The sequence below is a fragment of the Aspergillus foveolatus genome (assembly GCF_047715535.1).
Source record: "Aspergillus foveolatus strain CBS 279.81 unplaced genomic scaffold BDW70scaffold_2, whole genome shotgun sequence".
Taxonomy (NCBI): Eukaryota; Fungi; Ascomycota; class Eurotiomycetes; order Eurotiales; family Aspergillaceae; genus Aspergillus; species Aspergillus foveolatus.
In genome coordinates this window covers 205,134-224,301 of record NW_027396066.1, presented here as the reverse complement: position 1 = coordinate 224,301, position 19,168 = coordinate 205,134, and the positions used below count along the sequence as shown (strand labels likewise).

The window sequence follows — 19,168 nt, the reverse complement described above, 5'->3', positions numbered from 1 at the left end:
GGAAATAGTCTAGACTTGGTCGGGTTAGGGCGGCACTAACCTGGTTCAGACTAGCGATATGACCCCGCCACAACAGAACGGCGATTTGTCGACTTCTTTTCGTTTCCCCTCCTCGAAAATTCTCTTCTTCTCCTCCTCCATCCAACAAGCAAACTCCTATCTCCTTCTTTTTTTTTTCTGTTCTACCAGTCTATCTTGCTTTAGCATCTATCACCATGGCTGACGAGGTACCGTTCCTTTATGAAAATTTCCTGATTTGCTAGGCTAGGTTGATTCCTGTCACGTTCCTCAACAATCAGTCACTGGTCTTGAGGAGCCGGAATACAGGCACCAGCATCCTTACCCCACTCGCATCTGATCACTTCCCACGCAACGAAACGTGCAAATATACCTCCCATTCGATCCGTTGAACGAAGCACTTTGCGGCCGTCGATGGGCACGAGCGCTAACTGTTCCGTTACAGGCTCACGATGTTACCTTTGAGTCCGCCGATGCTGGCGCCTCGGCCACCTACCCCATGCAGTGTTCCGCTCTGCGCAAGAACGGTTTCGTTGTGATCAAGAACCGCCCCTGCAAGATCGTCGACATGTCCACCTCCAAGACTGGTAAGCACGGTCACGCCAAGGTTCACCTTGTCGCCATCGACATCTTCACCGGAAAGAAGTACGAAGATCTGTCCCCCTCTACCCACAACATGGATGTTCCCAACGTCTCCCGCAAGGAATACCAGCTCGTAAGTGCCGAAAATCTGAATGGTATGTGTGATCAAGTTCTAACTATTCTTTAGCTTGACGTTACCGACGACGGCTTCCTTTCCTTGATGGACGATAACGGTGACACCAAGGACGATGTCAAGGTCCCTGAGGGTGAGGTTGGTGACCGTATCAACAAGATGTTCAAGGAGGAGGAGAAGGACTGCAGTAAGTAGCGCCTGGTCGTTTTCAAAACCCAATTGATACTAATTGACTTGTTTGTAGACGTCGTCATCCTCACCTCCATGGGCGAGCAGATGTGCATGGAAGTCAAGGAGGCTCCCAAATAAACAATTACACTGTTAATGCCGGGTCAGCCCTTTTTGTTTCAAAGGAGCGTCATGTGGTTACCTTTAAACTGGAGCATGATGCTACATTTTGGGCAGAGTGTGGCATCGCCGATGTGTACTCCGTCGGTGCAGCCTTGGGTGTGCTTTGCGAGCGGACTTAATAGCATGCATTTGGCAGGTCAAGCATGCCTCTTAACGGAACAGTCTTGAGTTCCGTACTCTTACGATTGTTTGACGAATCAAAATCCTCTTCTTGAAGCCATGAAAGTGCCTTTTCTTATAATTGTAGCAAGTAGTCAACGACCATGTAATAGTCAGTGTTGTCTCAGTAAACTTACATTTGTCCAAAAAATATGTAGAGAAGTCGTATCTCAAACAAGGGGTACCAAATAGTTATGCGTCCGGAGTAGATTAGTAAAGAGTGCATTGTGGTTGGGTTCTCCATTGAGAGTTCCGAAGAGTGAGCAAATATGAATTCTTCCTCAACCTCTTCCCGCTACCAGATGACCATGTTCTTTTCTTTCGAACCTGAGTTGTTATGAGAATGAAGCAGATTTTCACACATGGAATATATCACGCGAGAGCCTTGCGGCCAGGAGGGATGCCGTGAGACTCGGTTTTTCCTTGACAATGGCCTCTGGTTTTGTCGGCGGGGTCACCAGCAGGCGGTAGTTCTACTCCAACTCTGAATAACTACGGAATACCAAGCAAAACATGTCGCTTACCAAGCAGTCTCTAGGGCCGGCAAGTAGAGGAAGATCCCGATGATTTTGGAACTCAAGGCAATATCAGCCGCGTGAAGAAGCCTGTTGCCGAGAAGCTCCAAAAGAGTAGGTTCTAGCATCCATTAAGTACAAAAGTCTAACAGGTTCAGAGTACCGTGGTCGTCAGGCATATCGCCTGTTTCTTCATATCTATCAGTTAATTCTTTGGAAGCAATGCCACGCTTTGGTGAACAACCATGGCTTTCCGCCACAGCTCGAGGTATGCATAATGCCCGTCAGAAAAGAGCATGGCTGATCTATGGATTCTAGGATCTCGTTCGCGATCTCTGGGCTCTTCGCTTGGAGACTTACGCAAAGAAAATTACCGATGACGGTGAGGGGGATGACTCTCAGCCGGAGTTTTTCAGTTCTCAACCAGCCAGTGGTCGTGAAGACACTGAGACAGAGACCTTCAGAGTGGGTAGCAAGCTCGTACAATGGCCTCGTTTAGTCGATACTGTCGCTCTATGCTATTTGGCGGCGCTCTTGATGAGGCTCCCAGTCAGTGTCATGGATTTTCATCGGTATGTTTTAGATGCATATGTCGGAGCAGGGCTAATTACTTTTCTAGGATGGTCATGCGCAATGACATCCCTTATTACAGGGTGTTTCTCCATATTCCCCGTGATATGAAGGACAAGTTGCCCCAAGAGTACATTGCTCTTCTCGAGACCACGGTATGATGGTCGGTGTCTTTTGTGTACCCAACTAACCGTCTCTCTAGAGGCTATTGAAGCCGGAGGATCTCCATACTGCTATATTCGACCTTTCGTTTCGTTATCACGGCCAGTTTGGAGTGCAGTTCCCACCGCTGAATACTCCCATCTTATCATACAGACTCATCAAGAGGCTTGCACTACCAGGTATATTACATCACACTCACCTCTTGATTCTTTACTCTAATACTCCCAGTCGACATATATCCCGTCACGAAGAGGCTACAAACACTGATAGGGTTTCCATTCGAGTACCCAACCAAAAAAGTCGGCAGAAAATGGAAGTCGCTCGACAAGCCTGAACTTCAACTCATCACTCTCATAGTGATCGCAACCAAACTCTTGTTTCCATTCGATGACGTACAACGGCATCCCACATCCACACAGGAGCCTACCGTTCAGACAATTAACTGGGGAGCTTGGGCAGAGGTTCAGAATCTCCTTGATCGCCGTACTACATCCGGGAAAATTGGCAAAGGCAAAGAAATCCTAGTCAAGGAGGACGACGTGCTAACCATGACTCCGGATCAATTGGACGAGTACATGGACTGGTACGAGAGCTCTTGGTTAGACAGCAGCAATGGTGCGAACAATCCTCTTTTATATCAATACCTCTACTGACTGGTACAGCAACGAACCCCCTGGCCAATCTGTTTCCCATCAGCTCAGGCTCTAAGGAAAACCGGCAAAATGCGCCCGCTGCTGAAGATGGCGAAGAGGAAGCAGTTGAAGCAATGTTACAAAATGCTTCTCGATACCTCAGAACGAATCCTGTCGTTAGTGAAACTGACCTAGATATACCACGGCCTGGTTCTCTATATGTTCGCTACCGGCATGAGTCTGATCTAACAGACACAGCACGAGCATTCTACGAGACTGCAGCTAAGATTACAGGGGTATCTCTTTCCACTCTCGTCCGTTGTGTCTCTCAAGCGGAGATTCAGATCACCAAATGGTTGGAGAACCAAAGACGCATCAAGCATTTCGCCGAGCGCTCGATAGTGGTCGAGAATTCGGATGCTGGTGAGATGGAGTTTAGCGAGCAGGAAATGCCCTAAAACTTGCATAGTTGATCTTTCTTTTTGGCAGTAAGCCCAGAATATAATCTACACCAACAACAAAGTTACAATAATCGATCATCCATCCTCTTGTATGCCTTGAATCTGGGTAGGTCAAGCCTCGATCTGCGGTGCAAAGTGCGGAAGCAATGTAAAATGTGGGGAACAAACTAGGCCTGAGGCTACAAACACTAAATTAGTAGTTACGCTAGGGCCTAGGGTATGTCCATTCACGTGCACTCGTCCACCGCTTGCTAAGCGAGACACTCCATTTTGACGGGCATTGCCTCATTCGAACCCTCCAAGCGCCCGATTGTCAGCCAGCAACAACGAAAAATCGCAGCCAGTACGTTTGCACCGTGATATTAGCAATGATGTTATTCTCTTTGAACTGCCAGCTAACGTATCTTTTTTCCGCGCCTTTATAGTGCAGATGTAGGTCTTCCGAACATGCTATTACCCCGTTGCCATCCACAATTCTCTCGTCTATCGTCAACCGAATATACGCAATCAGAGAATGCCGGAAAATCGACGGTGAAAGAAGAGGGCTACGAATATGTGCTGACTGTTCTACTCGAATAGTTTCGTCAAGACCCTCACGGGTAAGACCATTACCCTTGACGTCGAGTCCAGCGACACCATCGACAACGTCAAGACCAAGATCCAGGACAAGGAGGGTATCCCCCCGGATCAGCAGCGTCTCATCTTCGCTGGAAAGCAGCTTGAGGATGGCCGTACCCTGAGCGACTACAACATCCAGAAGGTATGAGGCCTGGTCTACCGATTGAGTTTTGCGCGTGGTATAGTTTTGCGGATATAGAGGCGGAAGGACGGTTATCTTGTGTCATAATTATGGCGCCAGTTAATTGTTTCTTATTGGAAGGAGAAGGGGTGTATCGCAAGGAGGATTGTGGAAGAATTCTGATTGGGATGATGACGGTCGGCTGACTATACCTTTTCTCAATTATATAGGAGTCCACTCTCCACCTCGTCCTCCGTCTCCGTGGTGGTATCATCGAGCCCTCGCTCAAGGCCCTCGCTTCCAAGTACAACTGCGAGAAGAACATCTGCCGCAAGTGCTACGTACGTCTGCCGGATCACCACTCGACTCCGTTCCATCTTCGACGAAGGATCTGAACTAATACTGGAATAGGCTCGTCTCCCTCCCCGTGCCACCAACTGCCGTAAGAGGAAGTGCGGTCACTCCAACCAGTTGCGCCCCAAGAAGAAGCTCAAATAAACGACTCGTTCATGCTTACGTTTTTTTCTGCGTTGCTGGTGCGGAAGGGTGTGATTGTGATGAGCCGAATTGCAACGCTAAAAAGGTTCATTTTTTTACAAGCGGCGTTGGAATGCTGAAGAAATATCAGAAGAGCTGGAGTCAATACATTTTACATGGCTACTCTCGGAACCAGTTGCAGCCAATCAAACAATTGTAAAATTCAGTGACCCCTCACATTGCTATACTTGTCTTGTAGATAAATGTAACAGATTACAGTACAGATAAGGTGCACATGGTGAAAGGACTTGAAACTGCACAAATTGGATACACGTGCTGAAATGCTGCCGGAGCAATTCAGGGTCTGGATATCCTGAAGCCACCAAATAACCTGGACGGATCTTGGATTCAGAACATGCGCTTGTCGTGGTCATCATGATCGTCCTTATCATCATCGTGATCTTTCTCACTGTCACCCTTCTTGGAAACGGGGCTTCCATGGCTTCATTCACATCATCAGTCACACAAGCTCGGAATCACTAGGTTTGGGGAATGGGGGGAAACTCACGCGAAGAACAAGATCTTAATCGCAATCGCAAACCCAGCATGCAACACAATGACCAATATCAACAGCGCCCGACTCGCCTTCGCATCCGTCGCACTAAGCACAGGATACAGATTTCTAAGCAGGAAGAAGACCGTCCATGCAAAGCCAACCCCCACAAGCGCCCAGTTCAACGCCGTCAACGGACTCCAACTAACAAGCGCGACCGCAATCCACACCAAATTCGAGTACCCGTAGAGCGCCCAGCACTCCACCAGATCAGCTGTCGAGCTGCCGAACCACTTCAGGGCACCCCAGAGTGCAATGGGCAAGGCAAACGTGTATCCGTAGACAAGGCCTGCAGCCCCAGAGAGCAGCGTGAAGTCGTATTTGAAGTGCTTCTTATCGTTGTTCGAGAGCCATTGCGAAATTGTGCCTGTAAGAAAGAGGATCACGATAACCGTTGTTGCGATCCAGAAAGGGCCGTAGAGGTCTGCATTGCCTTCGAGGACGTCGAGAAAGTTGCTGCGCGGGTATACAGAGGCCACGCAGCGGCGGAGGACCTCGTTGGTGTCCACGTCGAAATATTGCTCGTAGTAGTGGATTGACCACCATGCGTGCTTGGTTGGTGTGCCTCCTGGGGACCTGTTGCGGCGGGAGGATGACCCTCCGCCGCTGCCTAGAAAGGCGGCATTATCGGGGTGGGATTTGGCGTTGCGTTGGTCGTTTTCGAAGTCTAATTGGGTTTTGTTAGTTTACTTGGTAGTGATGGTATGAGGAGCTGAGCTCACTTGATGGGTGGAACTCGAGGTCCTCCTGAAGGTCGGTGTGTCCGAGGTCGTCGCCCTAAATTTTGTTTTTAGCTTCAATCCGGCTAAAATAAAACAAATTGAGTTGATTATACTTCAGCGTCCACGTCCACTACCACGTCGTATCCCTGGTTTGACATTGTGGGCAGATTGTGTCTGGTGCAAGAAGCCAGCTGTTCGAATATGGAGAGGTGATGCGGGAAGAGCCTACGTACACGGCACTAGCCACATATTGCACTAGCCACATATTGCACCAGCCACACTTTGAAGCCGCGCGTCATTGAGCGGTTTTATGCTACATTAAGTGTGTCAATGAATGGCGCTAGATTCGTTCATAACTCTGCTGTCAATGGCCAATTAAGCTGAGAACAAGCATTACTCATGCTCGAAGAATGTCAGAACCTCCCTAGTGGAGGGTTGATACGCAAGTACTTATTCTGCTGCAAAAACCACTATAATACTCAATAACCTTTTTGTCTGTGAGCTGCTTCATAAATTTGTTCTACAGCATTTTGTGCTCGTCCTACTCCAGGATCTGCCCTAGGTTATCCATTGTTCTGGTAAACCCCGCCTTCAGAAGCAACGAGCGCTGTCCTCCGTCTTGTACCCGGTGCATGTCCACTGCTTCTTGATAATCATCGATATAGATACTCCAATTTCTCGGGCTAATCGCCGAAGCCGGCAGTAAGCGAGGTCGTTTTGTTATCAGGTTCGGTCAGACAGGCCGTGATTGACGTGACCGTCGGAAGCACCCGCCAGCCCGCTGCTGTATTAATATTAATTGCTCGTCTTTTACCATCTATCTACACTCAAACATTACGTTGACGAGACTTTAGCTGGCCCGGATGATAACACTCAAGTTATTATTATCCGCGCCGCGATGAAAGAGAAGGCTATCATGTCTCCCTCTGAGACAACTCCACTTCTTGTGCCAGTCCAGGTCGCTCCCCAGCGCCACCGATATCCCCATGACAAGCTACGCCGAGCCTGCAGTTATTCTCTAAGTCTAATCCTCGCAGTTGCTCTTGTCCTGTTCCTATTCCCTCTAGCTCTTTTCCCCCGTGAGGGCGGTTCGCTCTGGTCGTATCTCCCTGGCGCGCAGCCTTACCCCAATACCTGGCCGAGCGGCAACGGCCTTGATTACGAGGAGCTCCAGACCCTCCTCCTGGGTACCCCGTCTGCGGCCCGTGCCCGCGAATGGAGCAAGTACTATACTGCAGGACCGCATCTTACAGGTAAAAACCTCAGCCAGGCGCTGTGGACAAAGGAGCGCTGGGAGGGATTCGGCATCGCTGATACCAAGATCGCTACTTATGACGTTTATCTCAACTACCCTCTCGACCATCGGTTGGCTTTATATCAAGGTGGTAACATCAGCTATGAGGCTTCGCTGGAAGAGGATGTCCTAGAGGAAGATAGTACCAGCGGCTTACCCGACCGCATACCGACCTTCCACGGATATTCCGCAAGTGGAAACGTCACGGCGCCGTTTGTCTTTGTCAACTTTGGCACCTATGCCGACTTTGAGGACCTGGTTAATGCGAACGTCAGTCTCTCTGGGAAGATTGCGATTGCCAAGTATGGTCGCGTCTTCCGTGGTCTGAAAGTAAAGCGAGCGCAGGAGCTTGGCATGGTCGGCGTGATTCTGTATGATGATCCACAAACAGATGGAGAGTACACGGAAGAGAATGGTTACAAACCATACCCCGAAGGCCCGGCGAGGAACCCCAGCGCTGTTCAGCGGGGTAGTACCCAATTCTTGAGTGAGTTGCACCTTTTAATTCCTGTCTGCAGTGAATAACAGGTATAGGCTTTGCCCCTGGTGACCCTACTACTCCCGGCTATCCGTCCAAGCCTGGTTGTGAGAGGCAGGATCCTCATCACTTTATTCCATCTATCCCGTCAATTCCCGTCTCCAATAGGGACGTTCTTCCTCTTCTCAAGGCCCTTAACGGCCATGGTCCAAAGGCATCCGACTTCAATGAATGGTGGCAAGGCGGTGGTCTTGCATATAAAGGCGTGGATTATAACATCGGACCTTCGCCGGATGATCTTGTCATCAACCTGTATAATGAGCAGGAATACGTGACTACTCCTCTATGGAACGTCATCGGTGTTATCCCAGGCTCGCTTCCTGATACCGTCATTCTGGGCAACCATCGCGATGCCTGGATTGCCGGCGGTGCAGGAGATCCCAATAGTGGCTCGGCTGTGCTGAACGAGGTCGTTCGTAGCTTTGGTGAAGCTCTGCACGCTGGCTGGAAGCCGCTCCGTACTATTGTCTTTGCCAGCTGGGACGGTGAAGAGTATGGGCTACTAGGTTCCACAGAGTGGGTGGAAGATCATCTCCCCTGGCTTTCAAAATCTAACGTTGCGTACCTGAACGTTGATGTCGCCGCGTCTGGTACCCGGCTTGCCCCCAACGCAAGCCCGCTTTTGAATAAGCTCATTTACGAAATCACTGGCCTTGTTCAGTCTCCCAACCAGACCGTTCCGGGACAGACGGTCCGTGATGTCTGGGATGGTTACATTGGAACAATGGGTAGTGGCAGTGATTTCACTGCGTTCCAGGACTTCGCTGGCATTCCTAGCTACGATCTCGGATTTAGCCACAGTAGCCAAGACCCTGTCTACCATTACCACTCCAATTACGACAGTTTTGACTGGATGCAGCGATTTGGCGACCCTGATTGGCTTTATCATGAAGCATGCGCCAAGATCTGGGCTCTGGCCGCCGCGAAGCTAGCCGAAACTCCCGTTTTATTCTTCAATGCCACTGACTACAGCCTTGGGTTGGAGGAGTATGTGGATCGAATCAGGCCTGCTGCGGACAATCTTCCGAACGGCTTGACCTTTGACTTCGATCCTCTATACGAAGCGATTAGCAAGTTGCAGAAGACCGCAATTGAGTTCGATGCCTATGCGGCGGACCTGACGTCGCAGCTCGCGGAGGAGCTTCCATGGTATCTCTGGTGGAAGAAAGTCCGGTTGTTTTTCCTGATCCATGAGGTCAACACTAAATACAAGAATATCGAACGCCAATTCCTGTACCAGCAGGGATTAGACGGACGTAGCTGGTTCAAGCACGTGGTATTTGCCCCTGGTCTCTGGACTGGTTACGCCGGTGCGACATACCCCGGTATTGTGGAGAGCCTGGAAGCTGGAGACGTAGCTAACGCTGCGGTAAGTGGTCGATTCAGTCATCTCCGTTCCATTTGAATATGCTAACGTTAACATCAACCTAGAAATGGCAGTATATCGTCATTGAGCGCGTCAAGGCTGCAACAGAACTGCTCCAGTAGGAGGCGCTCTGGGTGTGCGTGCATGATGGCTCCCTGCTTGGCTAAGCAGGGATCGAGACCCATCCCATGCAGATACGATGAATCACACAGTCGGCAGTTGTCGTATCCCGCAAATGTACATACTTAGGCGCCCCATCTGGAATGTATTGAGTCATCTCCTTTGAGACCACTTTTTTTAAGGTTCGAACGTACGCAGACTTATTAGCCAGTTGATATATATAGAGCACGTCGTCTTCAGAACCGGCTCGATCGGTTTATGAGGTACAAACATCGATACGGGCGCTCGGATCTCTGCAAAGAAAAATGCTGTGGAACTTCAGAAATGGTATGGGTTGGTTAGCCGGGTTGCGAGTGCAGTCACCTTCTTCTACATCATATATTGGCTTTCTTTCGCAGATATCAAGACTTGGTCGGCTTCAGAGGTACAGTTGCTGGGGCATTGTATATAAACAACCTCCATCGGCTCGACTCCGCTGCTCCGCTTAAAGAGTTAGACAACCTCAATTTAGCAGCTGGCAACGGACAGATTAGGATTCAAGCTGGAGAAAGAAGCGGTATGATAAAAGGAGGCGCACTCACCATGAATCAAGTTCATCCAAAAGCGAAGGATCACAGAAAGAGGGGAAGATCACTTGACGCAGCCTGGCTCTCTGTGCGGAAAAGCGGCAAAGCAGCAATCACGACAGCTTCTCCAAGTCTGAGTCCTTAGCTCTAGACTTTCTTCTTCTCTTCACACTATCTTCTTTTTGCCTTCCCATTTTTACTCTTTTATTTTTGATCCTTTCTGTTTTCCTTCCATAAAGCCTCGTGGTCTCAAGATCTTTAGCTGTCTCTACATATCTACTCGCTTCTCGGTTCCCTGCCTACTCTTTTAATGCATGCAAGCACTCCCAAGCTGCCAGTTCGGCAGCTTCTCATTCTCTGTAAGAGGCTGACCGTGCCCCCAACAAGTTAGATCTTCTGCTAAAGGCTATGCGCGCAGCAATATGTCGCTTTGCAGAACCCAGTACGTGATCGAACCTTGCCCTCAGCTTCAAGACACGGCTAAACTGGTCTTATCGGACAGTCGCCGTGACTTCGTACCTACCGTACCTTGTAGGCTTCTCTGATCAATTTTCCTACGGCCCTAGTCACTGCGCTAACGGGAACAGCCTGAGATGGTTGAAAGCGTCGGCGTCCCCCAATCCGAAGTCGCAAAATGGGCGGGTCTTACCTCGGCCATCTCGTCTTTTTCCCAGGCCGCAATGGCCGTTCACTGGGGTACGGCTTCAGATCGTTTCGGGCGCAAGCCCATCATCCTGCTCGGACTCACTGCCACCATGGTCCTGTCTCTAGCTTTCGGTCTGTCGAAATCGCTGCCTATGCTCATCACATGCCGCGGTATGATCGGCTTCATGAATGGGAATGTTGGCATCATACGCACTATGGTGGCAGAGATGGTTCAGGACAAGGAGCTGCAGCCTAGAGCGTTCAGTATTATGCCCATGGTTTGGACTATCGGGAGTATTTTTGGTCCGTCGTTTGGAGGGTCTCTTGCAAGACCGACGGAGAAGTATCCTGAGATTTTTGGCCGCTCTTGGTTTTTCAAAGAGTATCCGTTTGTTCTGCCCAATATGGTTGCTGGGTTTTTCTTTATTATTGGTATCTCGACCGGGTTCTTGTTTCTACATGTATGTTACCCATTCTATGTTATAGCGCCGCTAACATGGTTAGGAAACTCTACACTCAAAACAGGGTTATCGTGATTCCGGTCTGGTGCTTGGCCAGATGCTCACTGACCTTTGCACCGGTAAATGCCGGAAAGTCACAAAAAGGTTGGAGGATGACGAGACGACCCCTTTGCTTAGGGAGCGCCCGCCTGCATCCAAACCTCAGATCAAGGCCGAAGTGAAGAAGCACAGCTGGAGAGAGGTGCTTAATCCGCAGTCCGTTTTAATTCTTTTAGCATACACCCTAATGTCAGTGCACACGATGGCGTTTGAGTCTGTTCTTCCAGTATTCCTGCACACACCTGTGCAGCACCTCCAGGACGATCCAGGCGTCCAACTGCCTTTCAAGTTCGTGGGTGGATTTGGCATGGGTGAGTACCTGGCTATTCGCCCTCTACCCTACCATAATCTAACTCAGTACCTTCAGACTCCCAGAGAATCGGCTTTTTCTACACCGTAACGGGCTGCATCGGCATAGTAATGCAGTTCTACGTCTTCCCCTTCTGCGCGAAACGATTCGGTGTCCTAAACTGCGTCAAAGCCTCAGCCGCCGTTTTCCCCATTATCTACCTCCTGACGCCTTACATAGCGCTCGTCCCGAAATCCCTCCGCAACATCTCAATATGCCTTTTAATTCTGGCCAAACTTACAGCATCGATTTTTAGCTTCCCGGGTATTACGATCTTACTCACGAATTCCGCAGGTAGTCTCAGTATTCTTGGAACGCTTAATGGTGTTGCGACGAGTATGAGCGCCGTTGGACGCGCCGCTGGGCCTGCCATGCTGGGCCCTATATTCTCTCTGGGGCTCAGGGCTGGTTTCATCATTTTGCCTTGGTGGTTCCTTTGTGCTATTTCTGTGCTTGCCGCAACTCCGATACTCTGGATTGTTGAGGGGGATGAGTTCCAAGGTCAGGATATGGGGCAAAGCCAGGGCCCTGATGAGTCGGAGACGGAGGCTGAACGGGGCACCGTCCGTCCGGCGAAGAGCCAGACCAGGACTGAGAGCAGTTACGGTACCTAAACCTCACGACTTTCCTAGCGGTTAACTAGGTCCAGGTATCTACCTACTGCGCGCAAGGCTTCGCAGTAAAAGACGAAACGAGACGAGACCAATACAATGACACCAATGACAACACTGCGACGATTACACGACATCGTAGTTGACCAAAAGTAAAACGAACCAAAAACCACTGACCTTGATTGAGCGGTTATATATCCTTCATTTATACTTTGATTGTCTTTATAGAGTGTTCAGATAATTTCGCAATAGACAATCAATGACAGCGACATTTATGTAATCAATAATCTCTCCACACAATCGGGTCTAGCTTATCGAAATATCAAGAATGCGCTATCCCGGAGTCTTGACGCCACGGTCCGCCAAACAGTTATGCATGAGGCGGATGTTCGAATCAAGCATTAATAATTGAAGCAGAACCCGGGCCGCGGCTCCCTCCGTGCTCTCCCTTCCCCACTCTCCAGCTCGACTCCACATCAGACCATATCATCGTGACAATCGCAGTCGCAAAGCTGCTCGAGCTAACAACTACTGATATTTACTCTCTGCGACTACTGCTTCTCGTCAATCCACTCCTTACTGCTTTTTCGGCATATTTATTGGCATACTATATACCAAACCACTACACTCTATCCATCATGGTACATCCTCATTCTACTCTATTCTATCCCATTCTACGTCCCTTTCACCCTCGCACCTCAATCACAAGCTCTTGCTAGCCACTGCCATCTCCTTTCTCAAACTCCAACTTATTGATTCCTAACTAAACCTCTCTTTCATAGTCTCAGGCCACTCCAACAACCTCCGCGCTAACTCTCTCCCTTCTCACCAGTCTCGGCGGAATAATCGGCTATTCGCGCACCGGCTCAGTCCCCTCCATAATCGCCGGTTTATCCGTCGGAACTCTCTATCTATTTTCCTTCCTCCGATTGCGCAGCGGCCAAACATACGGCGAGGAGATCGGCCTGCTTGCATCTGTTGTGCTGGGCGGTGCATCGATTCCGAGGGCGATTCGGCTGAGGAAACTTGTGCCGGTTGTTCTGAGTTTGCTAGCGATCTATGGAATTGTGGTTTTTGGGGGAGCGGTTAGGAGAAAGGTTTAAGTTCTGATAATCTCTGGAGTCGAAATGGGATAGGTGAAATGCGTTCACAGATTTATAATTGAGAGGCGGGAACGGAAGAGACAAGAGAGAAAATGAATTGAAATTAGTGGATTGCATTCGTCATCTTCATGGTCATATGGTGTCTATGTCTTGCCTACCTTGGCGAAACTTACAGAAGGGACGAAATATCTAACACCGCCCAAACGTAACGAAAGCGAACGAGGACCAAGATGCCGGCTCAGACAGTAGAGTAGGTAGATTAGGGATCATCCTTGAGAAAAAAGATGAGATACCAGCTGCTGAGGTGCTGAGGTGCAAGCTAGTGCACCACAACCGCATCGCCATATCCGAAGCATCTGTCCTCAATCAGGGTGACGCAGCGCACTCACCGAGACTACACCAGATCGACCCATTTTTTCTTTTCTGTCGAGCCGCTTTCGCAGTTTTGCCCGTTGTCGACTCCAGAGAGTAAAGCCGGAGCACAGCGTAAGAGACACTGCGCCGGCAAAACTACTGACAAAGCATCAGGGCAGGAAATTGCACGAGATATGACCAGAAGCAAAGGTGAAAAAAGAAAAGAAAAGAACACTCATAGCGTATCTAGAAATTCAACATGCATCGACTTAGCTGGAGTATATTGTCTCTGTTTTGACCTGCATGCTGCCTCGACCTTTGTTATCGGAGGCTGGTGAATGCGAAGTATTTGATCATGGCGTCGGCATGACCGTGGCCTCTGACATGGGAACTTGCCCGACGACTACAGACGCAGGAAGCTCTTGAAGCGTCGTCTCCGTCCGACGATCAGGATTGAATGCGTACCTTGGCAATTTTGCCATCTTCTCCTCCGGGCTGGTCTCGTTATCTGAATATACCAACCGTGACTGCTTCGACTTATCTTTCTTGCTCGGTTTTTCCTCTGCGCTGTCTGCAGGTTTGGCGGTCGCCGCCGCCGCCTGATCAGCTTGTTTGGCAGCTCCAGAGATAAGATCGTCAATCGAAGACGAAATCGCGGTAGCTTCGGGCTTTTCGCCATTGGCAGGACCGGGCCCAGCCGTCCCAGGAAGAGGGTGACCCATATGCATCTGTTGTAACTGATATGCGTTGACTTGAGGAGCACCGACAGCGGGTCGTTGCGGGAGACTCGGCGCCGCGGGTAGGCTTCCCGATCGAGGCGCAAATGTGGTTTGCGGATTGTTGACCGCCGGAGGCGGCTGTTGTTGCAACTGCGGTGGTGTGTTTCCAAAGCCTGGAACTGGTTGGGGCGAGTATCCAGCAGGGGTAGAATATTGCGTAGGAGTAGAGAACTGCGGTTGCCCGGGGGAATAATTTGGGTAAACAGGACTTGCCGTTGCCTGATAAGGGGAACCAGCCCCGCCATACGGTTGAGGGTAAGAGAACGTTTGCGTAGGAGCAACTGTCGTTGGTTGTGCCTAGCAGCGCATATAATTAGCAAATGTATCTATGCTTGCAGAGAGCGTTACTTACGAATCCGGGCACATTTGGAGTCTGGCCTGCACCGACAGGAGTCGCTTCGCCACTGCTCCCTCCAGCTCGGGCCTCCGCTTTCTTCGCCTTGTGCTCTGCGAGTCTCTTCTTCAGATCTGATATGTTCTCAACCTTTGGTTTCTTTGCAGGTTGGCCGCTGGAGCTCGATGCTCCGGACGGCGGGTTTCCCGTTATCGCCTGTCGCTCTGCCTCTGATTGCTGGAACTGAGCAATAACGCGCTGGTTATGCGATTGAATGACATCCTCTGGAACACCCTCCATTCCGAATATCTCGACATCCAGACTCGACCGGTTAGATAGTGCATTGTCGACGGCTGTAAGCTGCTCCTTGTGTACTTGACTCATGTGAACAGACAGCCCTGGAATCAGAGTTAGTTAGGGACGGTTGGAATATGCTGCATTGTGAGATTATGGTACAGACCTCCTGCTGTATTAAGTCTTCTGCCACATCTCTCACATTTAAAGTGTTTCGCCTTCTGATGTGAGATGAGAATCTTGAGGTCATCGAAATCGCGCTCGCAGTAATAACACCAAGGGCGAGCGAGAACCTCTTCCAAAGTGGGGCTGCGTCTTTTCTTTCCCATCGCGACAAGGATACGAAAGAAGACAAGGTGCAATCTGATAAGTGTCGTTGAGTTGAGTAACAGAGTGTTGGTGGAGATCTTTGGTCATGGTGAAGTTGGTAGCAGTAGAACTCCTCATCACGTGCAGCAAGCTTACTTCCTATGCACGTGATTCAGTCAATGGCTTCTGTGGTAGAAAGCAAAGCAGAGAACATGTCAATCTGGCATACAATTCGGGTTTATAGGATGACCAAAAGTTCTGTCTTCTTCGAGTTTAACAATAGCCACTTCCACCCAAAACATGACATGACGACTGTCTTAACCAACTTGTGAATAATACAATATAGAAAATGACAAAGTACAGTATTAATAAGACAGTAAGAAATGAACAGCAACCCCAAACGCCTAACGCTGGTATAAACGCTCAGGAGAAAAACCCAAAAAGTGTGTAGCTGGATATGTATAGACAAAACACGTGCTAAATGTACAGCCACCCTTCCAAGTCCGCCTCCGTAGTGGAATACATAGAATAAAACAGGGAAACATAGGCAAAAAAGAAAAGAAAAGAAAAGAAAAGAAAAAGAAAAAGAAAAAGAAAAAAAAAGAAAACGGTCGGAGCAGTATGATCAAGGCCGCGGGTGGCCAGGAGGAGGCAGCGGCGGTGGGCCATAAGGACTATTGAAATAATCAGGGTACGGCGTGCGATAGGGTTGCGGTGGCGGTTGATGGAGAGGACCAGGTCCACGAGCAAGAGGAAACGGCGGCATAGGTCGAGGATCTAGATGCGGAGGCGGATATGGTGCCAAGCCGCGGGGTGCAGCAAGCGGCGGTAGCTGCGATGGCAGCTGCGATGTATGCGTGTGAGTATGTGAGTGAGGGTGGGGGTGGGGAGGAGGATGAGAATGAGGATGAGGAAGAGGTCCAGGGGCCAACTGGGGCGGAGGAGCCAATTGCATTGGCTGCGGGGGTGCAGGAGCAAGGCCAGCGTCGACTCGTGGAGGGTTGGGGAGAGCAGGGCTGGCTGATTTCTTCTTCTGCTTGATCCCGAGCTTCGCGCCCTCTGATGCTTTTCTCGCGGCGTCCGCAGCTCTATCGGCTTCAATTTGAGCCTTGGATCGTTTCGGGTTACGGACCCGTCCCTCTCGGTTGAAGCGAGCCCAGTGGTTGAGCATAGCTTCTGTGCGTTTTGGATTCTTCGAGTTTGCTATTTTCTGTCGTCGCGCTTCCTCAGCTGCATCAAGCACACCTTGTGCACCTCCTGCTGGTGGCTTCGCATCAGGTGCAGTCGCCGGGCCTCCGTTCGGCGCTGGTTCAATTGGCACCAACTGTGAAACCCCAGTTCGTGCTTGTGACATGCCTTCTGATACAGGTGTTGAGCCAGCCGGGTTTCCGGCTGCAGGCGCTGGCGCCAGCGGGGCCTCTGAAGCGGCACGCGAACCTCCACGAGCTGCACCCCTTCCGCGAGGTCGACCACCCCGACCTCGCGGGGTGGAGCTCCGTCCATTCTCGGCATTTGGTTCGTCACCTTGGCGACGGTTTCGGGAGCGGCGTTTTACGGAATCTTGGTCGGGCTCAGCGGGTGTAGCGGTTTCGGTGACTGCAGCTTCATCAGACTCGTTGGCTCGACTAGCCGCTTCAAGCTCAGCAGCCTTGCGTTTCCGTGTAGCCTTTGCAATGCCATCTTCGCGTGGGGGGTTTTGGAACTTGGGGACATGGTCAACACCGAATTTAGAGATGATTCGCCAACCATCAGGATTGGGATTGTTCGGGCCAGCTTTCTGAAGCATCTTCCGGTACTGGGCAGGGGTTGGTTTGAAGCCGCCCTGCAAAAACGGGTTCTGATGGCCGACTTTGTCTTCTTTCGGGTCGTACTTGTAGCCGTAAAGCATTGCTTCCTTCTTGTCCTCAAATACTTGAGGCCGCTCAAGTTTTCGAGGGTCGCTCGTGACCTTAAGATTGTGCCTAGTAGCCAGCTTCTGTAGCTTGTCGATCGCCAAAAATTCATCTTGCCACACTTTCAGGGCATAAGCGACGTTCTCGGTAATAGCATAAAGCTCATCGCTGGTGCGCAATTCGGGATCGCGTAGTTGAGACAAGAAATCCTCAAGTGGTGCCATCTCAAGGAACTCGCCGCGTCCAACCTTTGTCCCCTTGTAGGGATCCGGTCGCTGGAGAAATTCTGGAGCATTGCGTTTCTTGCCACTCTTTGCTTCATTGAAGACAGTCGCCCAGGTCTCGTTCATTTCACTTGTGTTCTCTTCGTAGTCCTTGGTGAACTCACGAACATCATGTATATTCCATAAATTGTGAAGGCGCTTCTCAATAGATGCAGAATCCTCATCGCGAGAGAACTCGTGGAGTTGGTTGGAGAGAGCAACGTCAGACTCGCCCTCGGGCACCTCGCCATCACCATTAACTCCGGCACGGTCTGAATCAAGCGTAGCACGCTTTTTCCCATTGTAAGTCTCAGATGCTTCCGCCAGTTCCTCTTCGGCAACTTCGACATTGCCATCATTGTAATCCGCTGAACGGGGTGAGCCATTGGCTTGGTCAACAACCAGGTCTCCATTTTCGACCTGCTCGTCATCCTCGTCGCCATCGTATGTTTGGCTCTCATAATCTATACCATTTTCATGATTATTATATGGAGCCATATCTTTGGCGGCAAGGTGTTTATAGTCCATATGCCGTTTAATGGCGGCATCGAGAGACATGTCAGCGGACGATTCAATATGTTCTCCACACTTTGCACATATTGAAGCATTTGGTGCTGGGGATGGTGTTGTTTTGGTAGAGTCAGACTTCGCGTGTAGAGGTTCGGAGAATTTTCGGCGCAGCGGAGAGTCCTGGCTGGCCATCTCTGAAGTATGACTCTCCATATCGGCTTCGCTCTGAGAGACAGGTCTCATGGTTGGGCCGAATCAGAGTGCATAAATAACAATAAAGAAATAAGCTACAAACGAGGTCTAAATTAGAGAACAGCCTCTAAGACGAACCCGAGAATCAAGGAACCTGAACGTAGAATTAGTCAATCAAACTCGGGTTGAAAAGTTCGCTTGTGCTTGCCAAGACAAAGTAAGAGAGTGCGCGAAGGAAATGGTCTGACGGGAGAAGCAAGGACTAGAATAAATCTCATCACAGAGAAGCGGAAAGGATAAGAGAGAAACTATAGTTATTGGACAGATACATGGCGTCGCAACATCGAGTAGTCAAGTAGACCAAGCTTTGACGATGAGACGGAGAAATCCAGATACGTGGTGCGAGCGAAACAAACGAGATGTAACACCTACCGAGCAAGACGGAACAACAGACCGAATAGGCCGAGATAAGAGGAAGAGCAGGCTCGACTACCCCAAGAAAATGATCCAGACGATGGTCAAGGGCGAGCGACAGGGTAGTCGAACAAAAGAGGGAGGTCGCAAGCGGTTGCCAGGGACTGAATGTATGAAGCGCAAATGAAGTAGTTGGTAGTAGTTTAGGCACGCGGAGTTCTGGAACCACTAAAGGGTAAGCAGAAATCTATGCGTCCCAACTACACCCCAAACACTGAGCAAAGTAGATCTGCGCTCGATCAAAAGTGCTTGAGACTAGATGACAGACCGATCGAAAGATTGGCGGCTGTGCTCATGACCTGTCTGGTACAGGAGTCGGAAAGGGACTTGACGAGAAGTATGGAATTGACGGGGTGGTAGGACGAAAAGAAGAGAAGCACCTGATGAAAAACGGAGTATAGAAGGGGGAAAGTCAGGAAAACACAACCAGCGACAGCCCACAAGAGCAGGACTCGACCAAAAGAGGAGGGGAGGATGGGGG

At 50.0% G+C, this 19,168-nt stretch overlaps 8 protein-coding genes across 8 annotated transcripts; 5 read left to right on the top strand and 3 right to left on the bottom strand.

Moving 5' to 3' along the window:
- Positions 1–126: 126 nt before the first annotated feature.
- BDW70DRAFT_126630 (Eukaryotic translation initiation factor eIF-5A) lies at positions 127–1,304 on the top strand. The gene is made up of 4 exons (XM_073735120.1): positions 127–227; positions 464–733; positions 788–920; positions 978–1,304. The coding sequence occupies exons 1-4, from the start codon at positions 216–218 to the stop codon at positions 1,040–1,042; spliced, it is 480 nt and encodes a 159-aa protein (XP_073600564.1). The 5' UTR covers positions 127–215; the 3' UTR covers positions 1,043–1,304.
- Positions 1,305–1,605: 301 nt separating this feature from the next.
- On the top strand, positions 1,606–3,580 carry BDW70DRAFT_167543 (TFIIB-type zinc finger domain-containing protein; the record flags this gene model as incomplete). Its single annotated transcript, XM_073742252.1, has 8 exons — positions 1,606–1,710; positions 1,782–1,872; positions 1,917–2,026; positions 2,077–2,381; positions 2,411–2,483; positions 2,531–2,669; positions 2,719–3,105; positions 3,153–3,580. The coding sequence occupies 8 exons, from the start codon at positions 1,606–1,608 to the stop codon at positions 3,578–3,580; spliced, it is 1,638 nt and encodes a 545-aa protein (XP_073600563.1).
- A 286-nt stretch (positions 3,581–3,866) lies between these two features.
- Positions 3,867–5,086, top strand: BDW70DRAFT_38042 (ubiquitin-60S ribosomal protein L40). Its single transcript, XM_073743881.1, has 5 exons — positions 3,867–3,926; positions 4,009–4,015; positions 4,163–4,343; positions 4,553–4,663; positions 4,734–5,086. Coding segments are annotated over exons 1-5 (387 nt in total). The 5' UTR covers positions 3,867–3,925; the 3' UTR covers positions 4,821–5,086.
- Positions 5,028–6,322, bottom strand: BDW70DRAFT_126623 (Yip1 family protein). The gene is made up of 4 exons (XM_073735118.1): positions 6,248–6,322; positions 6,135–6,189; positions 5,368–6,079; positions 5,028–5,301 (listed from the first exon to the last, which is right to left on the bottom strand). Exons 1-4 carry the CDS (start codon positions 6,290–6,292, stop codon positions 5,208–5,210), a joined length of 906 nt encoding a protein of 301 aa, XP_073600561.1. The 5' UTR covers positions 6,293–6,322; the 3' UTR covers positions 5,028–5,207.
- A 643-nt stretch (positions 6,323–6,965) lies between these two features.
- Positions 6,966–9,606, top strand: BDW70DRAFT_37927 (M28 family metallopeptidase). The gene is made up of 3 exons (XM_073743878.1): positions 6,966–7,915; positions 7,963–9,335; positions 9,398–9,606. Exons 1-3 carry the CDS (start codon positions 7,033–7,035, stop codon positions 9,452–9,454), a joined length of 2,313 nt encoding a protein of 770 aa, XP_073600560.1. The 5' UTR covers positions 6,966–7,032; the 3' UTR covers positions 9,455–9,606.
- Positions 9,607–10,611: 1,005 nt separating this feature from the next.
- On the top strand, positions 10,612–12,186 carry BDW70DRAFT_155404 (major facilitator superfamily domain-containing protein; the record flags this gene model as incomplete). The annotated part of the gene is made up of 3 exons (XM_073740027.1): positions 10,612–11,124; positions 11,168–11,534; positions 11,591–12,186. 3 exons carry the CDS (start codon positions 10,612–10,614, stop codon positions 12,184–12,186), a joined length of 1,476 nt encoding a protein of 491 aa, XP_073600559.1.
- Positions 12,187–13,698: 1,512 nt separating this feature from the next.
- On the bottom strand, positions 13,699–15,476 carry BDW70DRAFT_37936 (putative C2H2 finger domain protein). The gene is made up of 3 exons (XM_073743879.1): positions 15,214–15,476; positions 14,772–15,151; positions 13,699–14,716 (listed from the first exon to the last, which is right to left on the bottom strand). The coding sequence occupies exons 1-3, from the start codon at positions 15,374–15,376 to the stop codon at positions 13,994–13,996; spliced, it is 1,266 nt and encodes a 421-aa protein (XP_073600558.1). The 5' UTR covers positions 15,377–15,476; the 3' UTR covers positions 13,699–13,993.
- A 153-nt stretch (positions 15,477–15,629) lies between these two features.
- Positions 15,630–18,234, bottom strand: BDW70DRAFT_167541 (uncharacterized protein; the record flags this gene model as incomplete). Its single annotated transcript, XM_073742251.1, has 1 exon — positions 15,630–18,234. One exon carries the CDS (start codon positions 18,232–18,234, stop codon positions 15,982–15,984), a length of 2,253 nt encoding a protein of 750 aa, XP_073600557.1. The 3' UTR covers positions 15,630–15,981.
- Positions 18,235–19,168: the final 934 nt, after the last annotated feature.

What these genes read in the sequence shown, in the direction of transcription:
- BDW70DRAFT_126630 (XM_073735120.1), top strand. An exon ending in CCCGCAAGGAATACCAGCTC is followed by an intron (nt 734 to 787) that starts GTAAGTGCCGAA and finishes ACTATTCTTTAG; the next exon opens with CTTGACGTTACCGACGACGG. An exon ending in GGAGGAGGAGAAGGACTGCA is followed by an intron (nt 921 to 977) that starts GTAAGTAGCGCC and finishes ACTTGTTTGTAG; the next exon opens with ACGTCGTCATCCTCACCTCC.
- BDW70DRAFT_38042 (XM_073743881.1), top strand. An exon ending in GCGACTACAACATCCAGAAG is followed by an intron (nt 4,344 to 4,552) that starts GTATGAGGCCTG and finishes TCAATTATATAG; the next exon opens with GAGTCCACTCTCCACCTCGT. An exon ending in ACATCTGCCGCAAGTGCTAC is followed by an intron (nt 4,664 to 4,733) that starts GTACGTCTGCCG and finishes ATACTGGAATAG; the next exon opens with GCTCGTCTCCCTCCCCGTGC.
- BDW70DRAFT_126623 (XM_073735118.1), bottom strand. Translation starts at nt 6,292, where the DNA reads ATGTCAAACCAGGGATACGACGTGGTAGTGGACGTGGACGCTGAA. An exon ending in CCTCGAGTTCCACCCATCAA is followed by an intron (nt 6,080 to 6,134) that starts GTGAGCTCAGCT and finishes AAACCCAATTAG; the next exon opens with ACTTCGAAAACGACCAACGC. An exon ending in ATTAAGATCTTGTTCTTCGC is followed by an intron (nt 5,302 to 5,367) that starts GTGAGTTTCCCC and finishes ATGTGAATGAAG; the next exon opens with CCATGGAAGCCCCGTTTCCA.
- BDW70DRAFT_37927 (XM_073743878.1), top strand. Translation starts at nt 7,033, where the DNA reads ATGAAAGAGAAGGCTATCATGTCTCCCTCTGAGACAACTCCACTTCTT. An exon ending in GGGTAGTACCCAATTCTTGA is followed by an intron (nt 7,916 to 7,962) that starts GTGAGTTGCACC and finishes TAACAGGTATAG; the next exon opens with GCTTTGCCCCTGGTGACCCT. An exon ending in GAGACGTAGCTAACGCTGCG is followed by an intron (nt 9,336 to 9,397) that starts GTAAGTGGTCGA and finishes ACATCAACCTAG; the next exon opens with AAATGGCAGTATATCGTCAT.
- BDW70DRAFT_37936 (XM_073743879.1), bottom strand. Translation starts at nt 15,376, where the DNA reads ATGGGAAAGAAAAGACGCAGCCCCACTTTGGAAGAGGTTCTCGCTCGC. An exon ending in AAGACTTAATACAGCAGGAG is followed by an intron (nt 15,152 to 15,213) that starts GTCTGTACCATA and finishes CTCTGATTCCAG; the next exon opens with GGCTGTCTGTTCACATGAGT. An exon ending in CTCCAAATGTGCCCGGATTC is followed by an intron (nt 14,717 to 14,771) that starts GTAAGTAACGCT and finishes ATGCGCTGCTAG; the next exon opens with GCACAACCAACGACAGTTGC.